At 35.5% G+C, this 16,523-nt stretch overlaps 1 protein-coding gene across 1 annotated transcript in view; it reads right to left on the bottom strand.

Moving 5' to 3' along the window:
• Nucleotides 1-16,523, bottom strand: part of CEP112 (centrosomal protein 112) — a gene marked incomplete at both ends in the record, with an annotated part of 340,823 nt that overhangs the window by 309,578 nt on the left and 14,722 nt on the right. Inside the window, 2 exons of the mRNA XM_084238043.1 lie at nt 2,951-3,028; nt 4,775-4,865. Coding sequence (XP_084094169.1) covers nt 2,951-3,028; nt 4,775-4,865 — 169 coding nt within the window. The remainder of the gene's footprint in view (nt 1-2,950; nt 3,029-4,774; nt 4,866-16,523) is intronic.

Below are 16,523 nucleotides of genomic sequence, written 5' to 3'. Positions count from 1 at the left end.
AGTTCTTAAAGCATTAAAATAATTATAAAATAAACCATAGAATCTAAAGCTTGAAAAAAAATCAAATAGGATAATTTTTAAAGTTTTGTGCAAAAGGTAACTTAGAATGTTTTTACAGTGATTAGCTAAAGGGAGCCTATACCAAACCCCCAGTCCAGAGCCCATCACCATCAAAGTTAAAAAGGTTAAAGATGGGCGGAACAGGGGTTAAAGTCTCAGCACTATCAAGCTATCACCAGCCACTGCAGCATGAGTTCAATCCCCCAGCCAGGAAGCTAACCTACATGGCTTAGCAGATCTCTCATGTCTTGCCCGCTGCTCCCCTCAGCAGTATATTTCAGTGGCTCTGTCTGTTCTGTTCCCCACTCTGTCTCTGGTGAATCATCTCAAGCCCCCGTACTTCTGGCCTATCCCCCAGTTCTTATATGAATAAATAGAAAAAAATAAAATCTTTTTTTATTTTTTAAAGTTAAAGATTGGGCCTCCCTGGTGGTGCAAGGGGTTAAGCATCACACTATGAAGCAATCCGCAGTCTCTGCAGCACAAGTTTGATCCCCGGCCGAAGGGGATCAACCAGGAAGCAACCCACATGGTGCAGCAGACCTCTCCTGTCTCACCCACTGCTCCCCTCAGCAGTGTATTTCTGTCAACCTGCCTGTTCTGTTCCCCACTCTGTCTCTGGTAAATCCTCTCACCTCCCACATCTCTGGCCTGTACCCCAGCTCTAGTATGCATAAATAAATAAATCTTTAACAAAAAAAGGTTAAAGATTATGAACAAATAATACAGGGGAGTATTTTAATTGCGAGGTTTAATAATCTTTACTTGAATTATGTATTGGTAGAAAAACACCATATATTCCTAAGGAACGAATATATTTGGAAAAATGTATTGTTTAACAAGAACCAGAAAATTCAAGATCTAGAACATCTAACACTCATGCCAGCAAAGTAAAAATATGTACCTTTAGTATAGAGGACAAAATTCACTCTGGCTATTAACTGATCATTCATAGGAAGAAAGAGAAAAAATGTCCATGGCACATTCTCAGACAAAACCAAAATCAAAGCAAAGTCTAAGTTTTCTAATACACTGGATATTCTTAAATTATTCTACTGTGATCAAGAGATATAGTTCAGCCTGATTAATGCATACATGTCATGAATACATAAAAATGCAAGACTTTTATATTTTACACTGTTAGTGCATTCTTTGAACAATAAAAATGTAAAACAAAACCCCAGGCAGGCCCAGTTTTAAGGCATCACCTCAAAATACTTCAGATTTAATTTTTATTATACAAATGAAAAATTTAATCCTCTGAACAGTTAAATAATCGTGAAAAGTACTCCATATGCTAAGAAATGTACTTCAGAACTTTCCAATGGCTAAGGGCAAAGGCAAGATTAAAAGGATAGTTCAGAATTTTATTTTTCACTTTGATTTTGCTATCTGGCAAAAGAATTTGTCTTTCTAAGGGACTCCCTTGCTCTTCTCTCACATTGGTAACTTATAACTCTCCTCCAACAGCAACTTACACTACACCTTCAAACGTAAAAATATTTTTCTTTTGACTTATTATTCCCCACTCATTAACAATTCTATTTTTCTCTTCTCTTTCACCCCACTCCCCAAATTCAAGCAGATTCTCATTGCCTCAAATTCTTATCCATTTCCCTACCTTCTTGTGGTGGCCACTACATTGGCCAGTCATTCGCATTCCAAACTCAAAAACCAGAGCTGTTCAGTCTCTGGGTACAACCTCCAACACTACCCTCACGGAGAAGTATGAGTCCCGTCCTTGAGTCTCATGAGAGTCCAAATTTGAACTCTGCCACAGATGTTACCACCTCTTCCACCAGTCTAAAATAAGATTTTAAGTCCCTAAAGCAGATTGCCCATCTGACCAGCTGACAGAGTAATATTCCTATTTCCCTTCTGCTCAGCCCACCAGCCACTCATTATTTTTTCCATTCTTTAGTGTTATTCCTTTCCACCCTTTCTATTGTCACAAAAGTCACCATAAAGTGGAGACCACTGAAAATACCGTCTCCATTTCTGCTCACATCCAATATAACCTCTGTGATGCCACCATTTTCCTAAAGTGAAGGCTTTCATTTAATGACCATTATTAGTAGGAAGGGTTTTAGATTTCTAAAAAAATAATTATATCTAACATCAATTAAAAAGTGGTAAAATGCACAATGTCATATATTGCTGACTAGAAAACAAACTGGTGTACATCTTCTGGAGGGCAATGTGCTAAGATGTAATGTAGCCTAAGAAAGCAACCAAACATGCATACAAATGGAACATGAGGGGGAAAAATAAACCCCAGAGCTCTCTACTTCTTAAAATTTTTAAACTGAAGTTCTCAATTTAGCATTCAAAACTCTAAAACAATCCAACCTGATAAACGTGCCCAGGAATCCTCTACATAAATCAAGAAGATCCAATTACGATAGTTTATTTATATACCACACCTTCCTTCATGTCTGTATCTGCCTTCAATTCCTAACACTTCACCTCCATCTACCCAAATATATCCTCGGCCTTTGTGTCTGACAACTGCTGTCCAAAATGGCAGCTCATCCATAAACTCTTCTTGAATTTTTTTAACTCAAGGATTTTCTGTCCTTGTTTCTCCAAGGTCACGCTTCCCTCTTCTCCTCCTCAGTATTCTATGTTCTCTATAACCCACTATTTTATGAGTATTTTGTGAGTATATCTCCAATAAGAATGTCAACTTGTCAAGGACTGGGACTATTTTATGCTTCTATTAGAATGCAATTTCTCTTTCGTATAGTCAGATTTCTTCAGACCACTAACATAGTACTAAATGTGAAACATCTAATAATATTCACTGAATAGGAACGAATTAGTTCAGATATTTTCCCAAACATTATGATTTGCCACATCAACACATACATAAAAAAAGTATGTTTTTTACCCCAAGATTCCAACTGTTAAGGCGAGCTTCAATGTCGCTGTCATTCAAAGAAAGAGCAGATTTTTTTGTTTGAACTCCCTGAAATACAAAAGAAAACAAGGGAATAAGGGGTGGAGGAAAGAAAGAGAGAAGGAATAAAAGAAAGGAGAGAGGTATGGAGAAAGGGGAAGAGAAGAGAGAGAAAAGGAGAAAAAAGAACACAATCAGGACAAAATAAATGTCATTCAGAGTAATGAGAGTTCTATGTGCTTTTTTGTCAATTCTATATTGCCCTCAGAGAAAAGGATTATGTTACAACTGAGCTAGAGTTCTCAATTCTAAGTAATGACTGTTTATTGTAGCTGCTTAGGGCTACGAGATGCCTTCACAATATATTCACACAGTAACTAGATTTCAAAAAAAAAAAAAACATCAAAAGAATATTTTAAAAATTAATCCAGACTCTTCTCTTTAAGTTCTTTTACAAAAAGTTTTAATTGTGGTATACCACAGTAGCTTTAAAGGGAGGTGGGGGAACACTTGAAAAGATGAATTATTTACTCTCGTTAAAATTATTTAGCAGGAAAGTTTGTGTTGATGTCCAAGAAGCTCTTTGTTCTTAATTCTCATTCATACACTGAATATAAAGAGAAATAAACTTTGGATTCACACCATGAAAACACAATTACAATGACTTTTTACTTTTTAAAAAAAAATACAAGTCCATGTTTTGTTCCCTCCCATTCAATTTATTATATCGCATATTTATCAAATCAGATTAAAATTATAATTAACTAAGGCCAGTCTAACATCGACCCAGAAATGGACACTGTTATGAGAACTTTAAAAACTTACAAAGGTAAATCTGTGTGAAATAATAATGATTATTCTACAGCCAAAACAAATGTTTTAAAATTAAATTTGTGGGTACAGCATTTTCATGCTTTTAGGAAACCCACATTACTGACAAATGTATTTATCTATGGCCATTTAAGGTATCTGGAGTGATTAAAAAAACACACTAAAATGTTCATCTTTTACTTAGTCTCCAAATTTCTACTGAACAAATTTTGATTTTATTATTTGTGTACTATATTAAAGTTATTTCTCTTTTGTTGCTCTTTTTGTGCATTTCTTTGTGAATAAGACTATCTTAAGAAAATGTAGCTGCTTTGTCTATTCTGAATAAATACAATGACTGATAATAAACCTATGAATATTTCAAAAGTACTATCATTTATATTAAAGTATTTTTGAAAGTTCTAAGCTATCATTGGGGGGGAAAAGCAGCGAGTTATGCTGAGAGCAGTATGTACTGAAGCAATCACACATCTCACGTGATCTCCTTGAACTAAAGTCATGTAACCTAAGACAGGCCAGAGTAAGGCAAAAAAGACTGCAGCAAGCAAAGTTCTTCTACTCTAAAGTTAGGCAAAGCTCATTAACACCTGCTCAAACCAAACTATGGTAAGCAACTAGACACGAGAGAGGCTGCACTCCCCACTTCATTACAAGTTGACCCCAACTTCTTAACTTTATTGTCACAGGTGTCAAACATCTTCAGACATACTTTAGAGTACATGGGAAAAGAAAAAATGTCACTAAAAATGAAGGTCTCCAGCTATTCTTCAATGCACAGGAGAATAGACTAATGAACCTGATGCCTCAAGTTCCTGGAGAAAGCAGAAGAAACAGGCATATGCCCAACACCCTGCTCTCTTTGATGAATATCAGGAAATTCATCAAAACCTTCAGATTTTAGTCACTGTTTTCAAATAATATTTGTAGCACTTTTGGAGTTATTTTAAAACAATGAATGAAAAAAAATGTAGAATCTGATCTTACACAAATCTTTGGGGTAATATTTTCTCCATCTTCTCTGGAGGATGGACTCATAGAATGTGACCTCATTTGGAGCTTCGCAGTGTACTGTTCCCTATTAACAGACCAAAATAGTAACGATCAAAATTTGGAAAATCTAGGGGACACAAAGATATTTAGATATAAAATTACCAATTGTATTTTTTAGAAATGAGTTTTTTTAATATTAACAATGATTTTTCAATAGCAAAGAAAAATTATAAATAACCACTTGTCTTTCTCATACTGTACTTCATTTAAGCTAAACTATAAATAACATATCACCTAAATTCCACATACTTGCTTACAAACAAATACACCTTTTAAGTGAACTTTAATAAACTACATGAATTTAAATATTTTCTCCTTCATTACCCTTTTCCCAATGGTAGGAAGGGGGTGGCAAGGAAGAAGTATACATTCTCAGAGAAGATAATTATTAGCAAGGTTTGTTGGATTCATGTTCCACATAAAGTCTTAAGATTTTTAAACATCAAAACCTTCATATAGCTGAAAGTTTGAATTAATTTGAAACCACTGATAAATCAAAGTAAAAAAATATACTATGTTAATTCAGGTAAAAGGTGTTAAGTACAGCAAACAGGTAAATAGTCTAAGCTTTGACATGAATTTTGAACAAAAAGACATTCCCCCAACATATAGTATAAAAATGCCATTCTCAATATGTTCTCTCACTCATTATTACTCTCCTGTATCTTTATTCTTAATTCAGTGAAAGTTCCATGATTATAAATGTCTATTCCTCGGGGCCTCCCTGGTGGTACAGCAGGTTGCATGCAGTGCTGTGAAGCTGTCCACAGCCTCTGCAGAGCGGGTTCCATTCCTGTCCGGCCAAGGAGATGCCCACACGGTGCAGCAGACCTCTGTCCTGTCTCACCTGCTGCTCCCCTCAGCAGTGTTTTCGGTGCGTCTGCCTGTTCTGCTCCCCGTTCTACCTCCGGTGAGTCCTCTCGCCCTCCCACACCTCTGGCCTGTACCCCAGTGCTTGTATAAATAAAAATAAATCTTTTTTTAAAAAAGTCTATTCTTTGAACATCAGCTTCAAGACATATGAAATATAACTAACCATTACATAATGAATGAAAGTCACTAACTTTCCACCACGAGCCCTATCAAGATTTCCATCACAAGGTGTGGGCCCTACTAAGTATTCCCCAAAGACAGACTGCAGTACAAAAGGACAAGATTAAAGTGAATGTGTTTTTGGCAGCAACACTGAAAGAACAATATTTCTTAGATGAGGTAGTAATTAAAACACTGGTCCAGAGAGAGCTATTGATTTTAATAACTCTACTCAATACACTAGGTGTCCAAAAAGTCAAAAATGAATGAGAAAAATAAAGAAATAATTTAAGAATAATGTCATCAGCCAAGGTGCATGAGCCGACATAAGCATTTAAAACTCAGTATGTGGGAAGAGGCGAGCTGATAAATCATACTAAGCAGTGGCCTATTCTTCTTGAAGAATAGATTAAACAATCATAAAAAGAGCTATACTTAAAAATTAAAAATGCTGAAATATTAAAGTACTTCTCATAGGAAATACTAATAAAAGAGTGCTAAAACATTTATCTATTTATTAGGGTATAAGCATAACACACTTTTTAATTCACTTGTAGCTACCTTTCTGTACCAATCTATCTCCCTCCACAGTAATTTTCAAAATAATTGATTAGATCCATGTTCTAACCTGCCTAATCTTCAATCAACCACAGCCTGACTTCCATCATCCTGAAAGTACTATAAATAAAGTTATCAACAATGTCCTAGTTGTTCAAGCAAAATGAGCCCATAATTTGTCTTTACCCTAGTTAATATCACTAAAACATTAGGGACAGTTTTAAAGATGCCACATTCACTGGCTCCACAAAACCACTCTTCCCTGTTTGTCATCCTATCCTTCAGATATCTCTTTCATGGTAACCTTCACCTTTTTTCTTTCTCTGTGCACTCGATACATGCTGCAATTTCAGGGTTCTGTCCAGCCTTGCTATTTTCCCTTTGCATGCTTCCCCTGGACAATCCAATAAACTATTGCTTTTTCAAATATAAGGAAAAGTTTTGAGTAGCAAATCTACATCTCCAGCCCAAATTGTTCTCTTGGCCTCCCACCCCATTACAAATACAAACTGAACAGCCCTGCCTCCAATGCAACAGGTCCAAAACTAAATTCATGATATTGTTCCTAAAATATGCTCCAAAGCTGGCCAAGTAAAGCAGAGGCACAGCTGAAGCCAACTTCTTGTGAAGGCCGTCAAGCCAACTAAAGAAGGAGATCAGTATCATTGCTAAAATCTGGCTGGCACAAGCAACATAGGACATTAGGCACAGAAGTTTCATTTCTTGCCAGTGAGACTGTCTCCAAGTGGAAACAAAATTAACTAGAACTCTAAGTCTGTATAGAAAGCTTCAAATTCTCACTGATGGGGTGGGAGGGTGAACTGTGAGACAGACGGAAGAGGCAAAGCTCAATCCTATAAGCCTGTTTATGTAGAATAACAGGTGCTGCCTGCCACACAGAACAGCAAGTCATGGTGCTCATAGAGACAGGCTACAACTGGCATGGGGGCGTGATTACAGTGAGCTCATGATTATGGTACTTGTGCCAATTAGAAAAGAGAGACTGTGGCTTGATTAATTTCAGGGTGCCAAAACTAACATAGAAAGAAAAGCTTCAGCACATTACTAAGAATCCCTGACATACAAATACCTCTTTACTCCTGTTAAAGAATAAAACTACAGAGAATGTAAATGTTTCCTTCACTTTTTTCTAATGTTAAATATTTAAACAGGAATCCAGATACATTCTAGACATCATTGTTGATTTCAAATACTAGAGAAATGTAGATTAGTCCCTATAATGACAGATATAAGCAATGAGACATATAATAGAATTTAAAATCCTAAAGGAAGACCAAGCAAATGTCCTTCTGCAAAAGATACTTAATATATCTACAAGAGGAACTTCTAAAATGTATTTTTAAATTGTGTTCTCAATGTGACTCAAGAAGACATTTCAGATGTGAAAAGGAAATTAATGATCTGTAATCATAAAAATGTGCTTAAAAATGAAAAACATGATTACCAAATTTTAAAACCATAATGGAAGAAAAAATACCTTAACAATACTAATCATCTACGTCTTTCCAATGAACACAGGATGTTTTTCCATTTAGTGATGTCATTTTTAATATTTTTCAGTAACGTTTTGTAGTTTTTCAATGTATAAGTCCTTCATCTCCTTAGTTGTTTTATTACTAAGAATTTCATTCTTTTTCATTCTATTATAAACAGAATTGTTTGAACTTTATTTTCAGATCGTTTATTATTAGTTTATAAAATACAAGTGCTTTTTGCATGTTGGTTTTGCATCCTGCAAATATGCTGAATTCATTTATTAGGTCTAATAGATCTTAGTAGAATATTTAGGGTTTTCTATAGATATATAGTCTCTGAACAGAGTGTATTGTACTTCTTCCTTTCCAATTTGGATGCCTTTAATTTACTTTTCTTGTCTAGTTGTTCTGGGTAGGACTTTCAATACTATGTTGAATAGAAGTCACAAAAGTGTTTTCAACATCATCTTGTTCCTGATCATAGAGAAAAAAAAGTTTGTTTTTCACCATTATGTACAATGTTAGCTGTGGGCTTTTCATATATGGCCCTTACTATTTTGAGGTAGTTTACTTCTATTCCTAGTTTAGTATTTCTGCACCAGTTGACATGATCCTTTTTGGGGATCATTATTTTGTTAATGTGGTATATTACACTGAGTTTCATATATTGGATCATCCTTGCATTCCAAGACTATATCCTACCGGGCCCAGGTATATAATCTTTTAAAATATTGAATTCTCTTTGCCAGTTTTCTTTTAGGAATTTCATGTCAATATTTATAAGGAATACTGGTGTGAAATTTTCTTTTCCTGCAGTATTTTGTCTGGCTTTGGTATCAGGGTAATGCTGGCTTCATACCATTTAGAAATGTTGACTCAGCTTCAATTTTTGAAAGAGTTTGAGGACCACTGGTGTTAATTATTCTTAAACTGTTTGGTAGAATTAATCCCAAGGCATTTGGTCTGAGGCTTTTATTTATTGGGAGAATGTTGAATACTGATTCAATCTCCTTACTGGCTAGAGGCATACTCAAAATTTCTATTTCTTCATAATTCAGTCTTGACACACTGTATTTTTCTAGGAATTTGTTCTTTTCATCTAGGTTATTTGATTTACTGGCTTACAACTGTTCATTGTATTCTCCTATAGCCCTTTTTCTTCATATAAAATCAATTGCAATGTTCCCTCCTTTACTTATTTTAGTAGAGTCCTTTTCTCTTTTCTAGTAAATTCAATTAATTGCTTGTCAATTTTGTTGACTTTTTAATTGATTTTCTCTTGTTTTTCCATTCTCCTTTTTGTTTATATTTGCACCAATTTTTAATTTTTGTTTTGCTAGCTTTGGAGTTTGTCCTTCTAATTCCTTGAGTAAATTTAGCTTGTTGATGTCATAGTTTCTTTTCTAATGTAGCTTTTAGAGCTATTCATTTTGCAGTTAACACTGCTTTTGCTATATCCATAAGTTTTGGTATGCTGTGTTTTCCCTGTCTTTTGTCTCAAGATATTTTTTATTTCCCTTTTGATTTCTTCTCTCACTCGTTGCTTAAGAATGTGCTACTTTCCAGATCTGTGACTTTTACAGTTTTACTTCTATCAATGGCTAGTTTCCTTACAGCTTTACTGGAAAAGACACTCTGTATGATTTCAGTCTTTTTTAAAAGTTATTAAGACTTGTTTTGTGACCTATCATGTGATTTATCCTGGAGAAAAATGTGTATTCTATTGCTGTTGGGTGAAATATTCTGTATATGTCTGTTTGGTCCAGTTAATCTATTGTGTTGTTCAAGTGCTCTATTTCTTTGCTGATCCTCTGATATGTTCTAGCCACTATTGAATGTACAAAATGAAAAGGGGCTAATCTACCCAAAAATTCTTCTGAAGAGAAGCAAGATGAGAAAACTAATTGAGTGCAAACAATAACCACTCAACTGCAAACATATGGTATCATGCATGAATAAGATAACTTAGAAAGCAGAATCAAGAGCCTCAGAAGAGGACCCAAGAGACATTTTCAGATCTTAAGCCTGCTATCTAGCCAATATCTAGCCGATTTCAGAATTACCTATGAAGTAGTGAATCCTTTGTGTCACTCATCATTCTCCTTTGTGGGATGTCTATAGTGATTATTCTATTCTTGCACAACCATTTTATTTTGACCTCATGAGAAGCAGGTAATTATTAGAATAAACATTTATTTGAAGAATACAAAGAAATCACCAATAAGCAAATGAAGAGATGGTCATTATGATTAGCCATCAGGGAAATGCAAATTAAAAATGCAATAGCACTGTATGATGATTAAAACGGTCAAAATCAAACACACTGATAATACCAACAGTTGAAGATGTGAAGAAACAAACATATATTGTTAGTGGAACTGTAAGATGGTACAACCTTTTTGGGAAATGGTTTGATAATTATCTAAAAAGTTAAATACACTTACTATACTACCTACTTCTAGAAATCTACCCAAAAGAAATAAAAAAAACCAGGCCTCCCCTGATGGCGCAGGCGGTTGAGCACCGCGCTGTGAAGCTGTCCGCAGCCTCTGCAGCGCCGGTTCGATCCTGGCTGGCCAGCCAGCGAGGGTCCCACAAGGCAGGGCAGACCTCTCCAGTCTTGCCCTCTGCTCCCCTCAGCAGTATATTTCATCAGTCTGCCTGTTCTGTTCCCCACTCTGTCTCTGGTGAGTCCTCTTACCCTCCCGCGCATCTGGCCTATACCCCAGTTCTTGTATAAAATAAATGAATAAATCTTTTAAAAATAAAATAAAAAAAACCTATGTCAAAAAATTTGCATATGAATGTACATAGCAGCATTATTCATAACAGTGAAAACTGATAAAAATCTAAATTTCCATTACTTAGTAAATGGATAAACAAAATATGATGCATTCTTCAATGATGTGTCACTTGAAATAAAAAGGAATGAATTACTGATACATGTAACATAAACTTCAAAAACAGTAAGTGAAAGAAGCAGTTGATAAGACTATATAGTTTTAAGAAAGAGAAGAACAAAACCGAAAGCCAATAGAAGGAAATAATAAAAATTAGAGCAGAAATAAATGAAACAGAAATTTTAAGACAGTACAAAAGATCAATGAAACCAAAAGCTAGAGCTTTGAATAAATAAGCAAATCAGACAAACCTATATCTAGATTCACTAAGAGAAGAATCTAATAAAGTCAGAAATGAAAGAAATTATCATAGATGTCTCAGTAATACAAAGGATCATGTGAACATCTTTATGCCAATAAATTAGATACCCCTGAAGAAATAAATAAATTTTTACAAGCATACAACCTTCCAAGACTGAATCAATAGGAAACAGAAAACCTAAACAACCAATTACAAAAAGGAAATTGAAACAGTAATCAAAAATCTCCCAAAAAAACAAAAGCCCAGAACCAGATGGCTTCACTAGTGAGTTCTATGAAGCCTTCACAAAGGACTAATACCTATCCTTCTCAAACTCTTCCAAGAAAACTGAAGAATGCTGCCAAAAACATTTTATGACGCTAACATCACTCTAATACCAAAAGCAGACAAGGGCATTTCTCTCTCTCTCTCTCTCTCTCTCTTTCTCCCCCCCCCCTCTCGCTCTCTTTCTCACACACACACACTCACACACACAAAACTAGAGAGCAATATCCTTGATGAACACAAATGCAAAAATCCTCAACAAAATCCTAGCAAACTGAATTCAACAATACATTAAAAGGATCATACATCATGACCATGTGGGATTTGTTCCAAACGTGCAGTTCAACATATACAAGTCAATGAACTTTATTACATCAGCCAAAGGAAAGAGAAAAACATACGATGATATCAATAGATGCATAGAAGGCACCTGACAAGATTCAGCCTCAACTTAAGATAAAAATTGTGAATAAAATGGAGATAGACATACCTTAACATAATAAAGACTACCATCATACTCAGTGGTGAAAAACTGCATGGTTTTCTAAGGGCAAGCACAAGATGAGAATGTCCATTTAGACTACCACTGCTCAAAATAGTACCAGACTAGAGCAAGGAAAGAGAACGCTATAAAAGGAATCCAAATTGGAAACAAGTAAAACTATCACTGTTCACACCATGGACTGTCACTCAGTTATTAAAAACAAGACAAACTTTTCTCATTTGACCCAACATGGATGGAACTGGGTGGGACTATGCTAAGTGAAATATGAGAAAGAGAAAGACAAACTCCAGATGATTTCACTTCATGTGGAATATAAAGAAACAATACAAAGGAACAAACAAAACTAAACCAAAATCAATCCTTGAATTCTGACAGAACTGAGTTACCAGAAGGGGTGGAGGGAGATAAAGTAAAGGGAGGGAAGGGCCAAAGGACTGTCGTGGAGGATTACAGGTGTTTAGGTGAGGGGTGTGCTGTGGTAACACACATGTGAAGAGATGTGGAGCAATACCCCTAACTCACTTACAGTGTTGTAAACCAATGTTACTACAATTAAAAAATTATTGTAGAGCTTATGATTCCATCCTAAGACATTTCTAGAAAAAAACGTAAAAATAAAGCAGACCACTGCTTATCTGGTCTTGGAATATAGTTCCATACTATGAAAATATTAATTCCTCCCACTCATCTATAGACTCAATGCATCCCAATTAAAATCTCAACAAGTATGTATGTGTGTCTATGTATAAAAACTGGCAAGCTAATTCTAAGAGTTATGTGGAAATGCAAAGGGCCAAGAAAAGCCAAAATAATCTTGAAAATAAAGCTGTAGTGTATAAACTACACTACTAAAAATCAAGATTTCTTTTAAAGCTATAGTAATTAAGACAGTGTGGTATTAGTATACATATTAACAAAGCAACATAAGAGGCTAGAGTTTAGAAACAACATAAATAAACTTCCTGGTTTATAATAATGGCACCAGTGGGAGGTTTGGTGGAGGGCAGTGAAGGGTGTGCACACAGGGAGGAGTAAAAATGTAACCCAAATTTATATAGACATGTAAGTAGCTAAAAAATTAATAAGTATTAATGACTTGGAGAGGACCCCTACCTCACTTCATAGATAAAAGTCAATTCAAGACGTACCATATATTTAAATGAGTAAAATAAAATAAGAAAGATGATGTAAGATACTAGAGCAAGTTATCTCTATGACCTTGGGGTAGGAGAAGCAAGAAATCTTAGGCACAAAAAAAGAAAAATACACAAACATCTGAAACATGTGGCAAATAGACCCATATTATACATAATACTGTACAACAGAGGTCATCAGAAAAACAGAGATTTACAATACATAATTCAACAACTAATTAGCACCCAGAATAAATAATGAGTTGTGACAAATCAAAAAAGACTGACAAAATATTTTTTATTAATAAGTGACAGGGAACTTGACAAGAGAGGATATACAAATGGCCACAAGCAAGAAAGAGGTGTTCAGTATCACTAATAGTGATACTGAAGATGAAATTAAAACTACACAGCCACCATACTTGAATTCCTAAAATTAAAAGAAACTGATGAATCAAATATTGGTAAAAAGTGAGTCATAAACTTTTAAATCCTACTGGTTGAAATGTAAACTGCTACAAGCACTTTGGAAAACTCTTAGGGAGTAGCTACTATCATCACACTTCTGAATCAATAATGCACATATATGCACTACAAGATACGTGCAGGAATGTACAAAGAATTGCTGGTAATAGCGCCAAACTGGAAACCCAAACACCAAACAATAGAATGGATATATAAATATAATATAGCCATACAATAATAAAACAAAAACAATGGACCACTGCTAAATGCAGCAACAGAGATCAATCTCAGGACACAATGTTGAGCAAAAAGTGGGGGGAAATGGACATAAACTATGAATCAAAATATTTAAAACTAATCTATGGTGCTATGATGCAGAATAGTGGTTGCCTTTTGAGGGTGGCAACAAATGACTGGGACGGAGCCAGAGAGAGCATTCTGGAGAGCTGGTAATATTTTCTATCTTGATGTGGAAGGTGGTGATATAAATGTATGCATTTTGTAAAAACTTCAAGCTTTACACTTAAGATTTGTGTGGCGTCATGTATTTATGTTCTACACTGATGTTATAAGTTTACCACAAATGGAAACTACAGCTATACTTCACATGAATGAATCTAAGAAATAGTAAAAAGGCAAGCTTCAAAATAATACATATAGCATGATTCCACTTACACATAGTTAATAATAAAAGGAGTGACTAATAAAAAGTACAGGACAGTGTTTCCTCTCTGGAGAAGAGAAGGTGAGGAAATATGGGAGGGACATACAAAGAATTCGTGTTATAATATGCATTTCTTGGCTGGGATGGAAGTATGGAGAGGTTTACTTTCTAACTGTTCTTTAAATTGTATCTGTGCATTGTCATACACTTTTTATATGTATGCTAATGTGTCATAGATATAAAACATTTTAAGAGCAATACAACTAATAGATTATAAATGATCAGAAAACTAAAATGAGAACTTTAAATTTCATGTATTTATATTCACCTGAGCAACAGGTAGTAGTTACATTCCATCTGCAAAATAGTCTTCTTAAGGTATGCTAAATATCATTGAAATATAAATAGTAACAGTTAATAATGCAGCAAAGTATCCAGTAACACTGAAAATAAGTTCCACTGATCCAAAACACATTTATTTCAATTTTTTCAAGAGGGACTTTATTTATTTTTTAATTTAATAGTTTTTTTTATCTTCCAGATGCTTCTTTTTTTTTAAGTTTTATTTATTTATTTATACAAGAACTGGGGTACAGGTCAGAAGCGCGGGAGGATGAGAGGATTCACCAGAGCCAGAGCAGGGAACAGAAGAGGCAGACGGACTGAAGACACTGCTGAGGGGAGCAGCAGGCGAGGCAGGAGAGGTCTGCTGCACCATGTGGGGTTCTCCCTGGCCAGCAGGGAATCAAACCTGTGCTGCAGAGGCTGCAGCACTCAACTGCCACACCACTGGGAAGGCCCCTCAAGAGGGACTTAATTAGCAACAAAAAGAAAAACAAAACTAAGTTAAAAAATGAGATGCCTGACAGAACTAAAAAATGACCAGAGATTCATAAACATTTTAAGACTTCCTTCTTTTTCAGTGACTATTTAAAAAAAAAACACATTTGCTTTTTAAAAATTCAAAATAAAAGGCATCTTTAAAAGTCACACATTAAAATCAACATTTATTAATATGTCTCTGTTTTAACAGTGCAACACTCAGGGAATATCTTAATTCCCTTAAAACTAAGTTTTGCAATATACTTATGAACATACTGACATCCTTTCTTGTTTATTAAAAGGATGATCAAAACTGTTCAACATCATGATCTCACAAAAGAAACCTGTTTGTAAAAAAAAAAAAAGACACTATTATAAATCCCTGCTCAATTGAAAAAAAAAAAAAGTTGACAAGTGACTAAATTTATCAAAATGTGACTCACTGAAACAAAAAAACGTAAAAGAAATACTTGTCCTGGGCCTCCCTGATGGTGCAGCGGGTTGAGCACAGCGCTGTGAAGCTGTCCGCAGCCTCTGCAGCACCGGTTCAATTCCCGGCCGCCTGCCAGAGAGATTCCCACATGGTGCAGCAGACCTCTCCTGTCTCGCCTGCTGCTCCCCTCAGCAGTGTATTTCGGTCCTCCTGCCTATTCTGCTCCCTGCTCCGTCTCTGGTGAATTCTCTCACCCTCCCACGCCTCTGGCCGGTACTCCAGGGCTTGTATAAATAAATAAATCTTTTTAAAAAAAGAAAAGAAATACGTATCTTTGCCTTAGTAAATACCTAAGAATGATATTTAATTAGTTCATTAATGTTGAAAATTAATGAGAAGCTAAGTGGCTTTATAAGTTGTGTGTGAAATGTTATGTTTTATGAGTATCCTATGAAACAGCTCTTATCCCTCATTTATACAGCAGTCTAGAGCTCAAGTCCACATAATAGTGTCAAAGGTGCCAACAAATTATCAAATAAATCATTTTATTCCAGACTACATATAATATCCCAATAAATGATAAGATTTTTTATTAAAGTGATTTTTTTTCTCTTTCAAAAGACGTTAGGGAGAGCTCCCCTGAAACCCAAGAGCCTAACCACCAGAAGACTGATTGGCTCCTGGGTCGTCACCATGACAGACCTCACACACAGGAGCTGCAAGTCAGCACATCAGGAGTCTCTCCTGTGGTGGAGGCAGTTTCTATGCACAACATCCACATGCTCTGTGGACAGGCCCTATGCCAATCTCACCCCCCTACCTGGTGAGCAGCTTTCCATCCAGCAGGTCCAGTTTTACATAAGTTCCAGGTCTAGTACTCCAACCCCAATCCACCAGCCAATCATCAAAATGGCTGCTCAAATTAATTAAATTAAACTTCACACTCAGTTCTACAGTCACACTAGCCGCATTTCAAATGTTCCACTGTCACATGTGAAGACTGGCACAGTTCTGGAACATTTCCATCATGGCAGAAAAGTTCCATAGGACTAAGCTGTGGTAGACTATATCTTTGCCCAAGCAATGGTGCTAATCTAAAATAAAATGAATGCACTTTTTATGAATATTTAAGGATGTTCTGCTATGTGC

Source organism: Talpa europaea, assembly GCF_964194135.1.
Source record: "Talpa europaea genome assembly, chromosome: 7".
Taxonomy (NCBI): Eukaryota; Metazoa; Chordata; class Mammalia; order Eulipotyphla; family Talpidae; genus Talpa; species Talpa europaea.
Note: the sequence above shows the minus strand (reverse complement) of the source record. Positions and strands in the feature narration are given on the sequence as shown.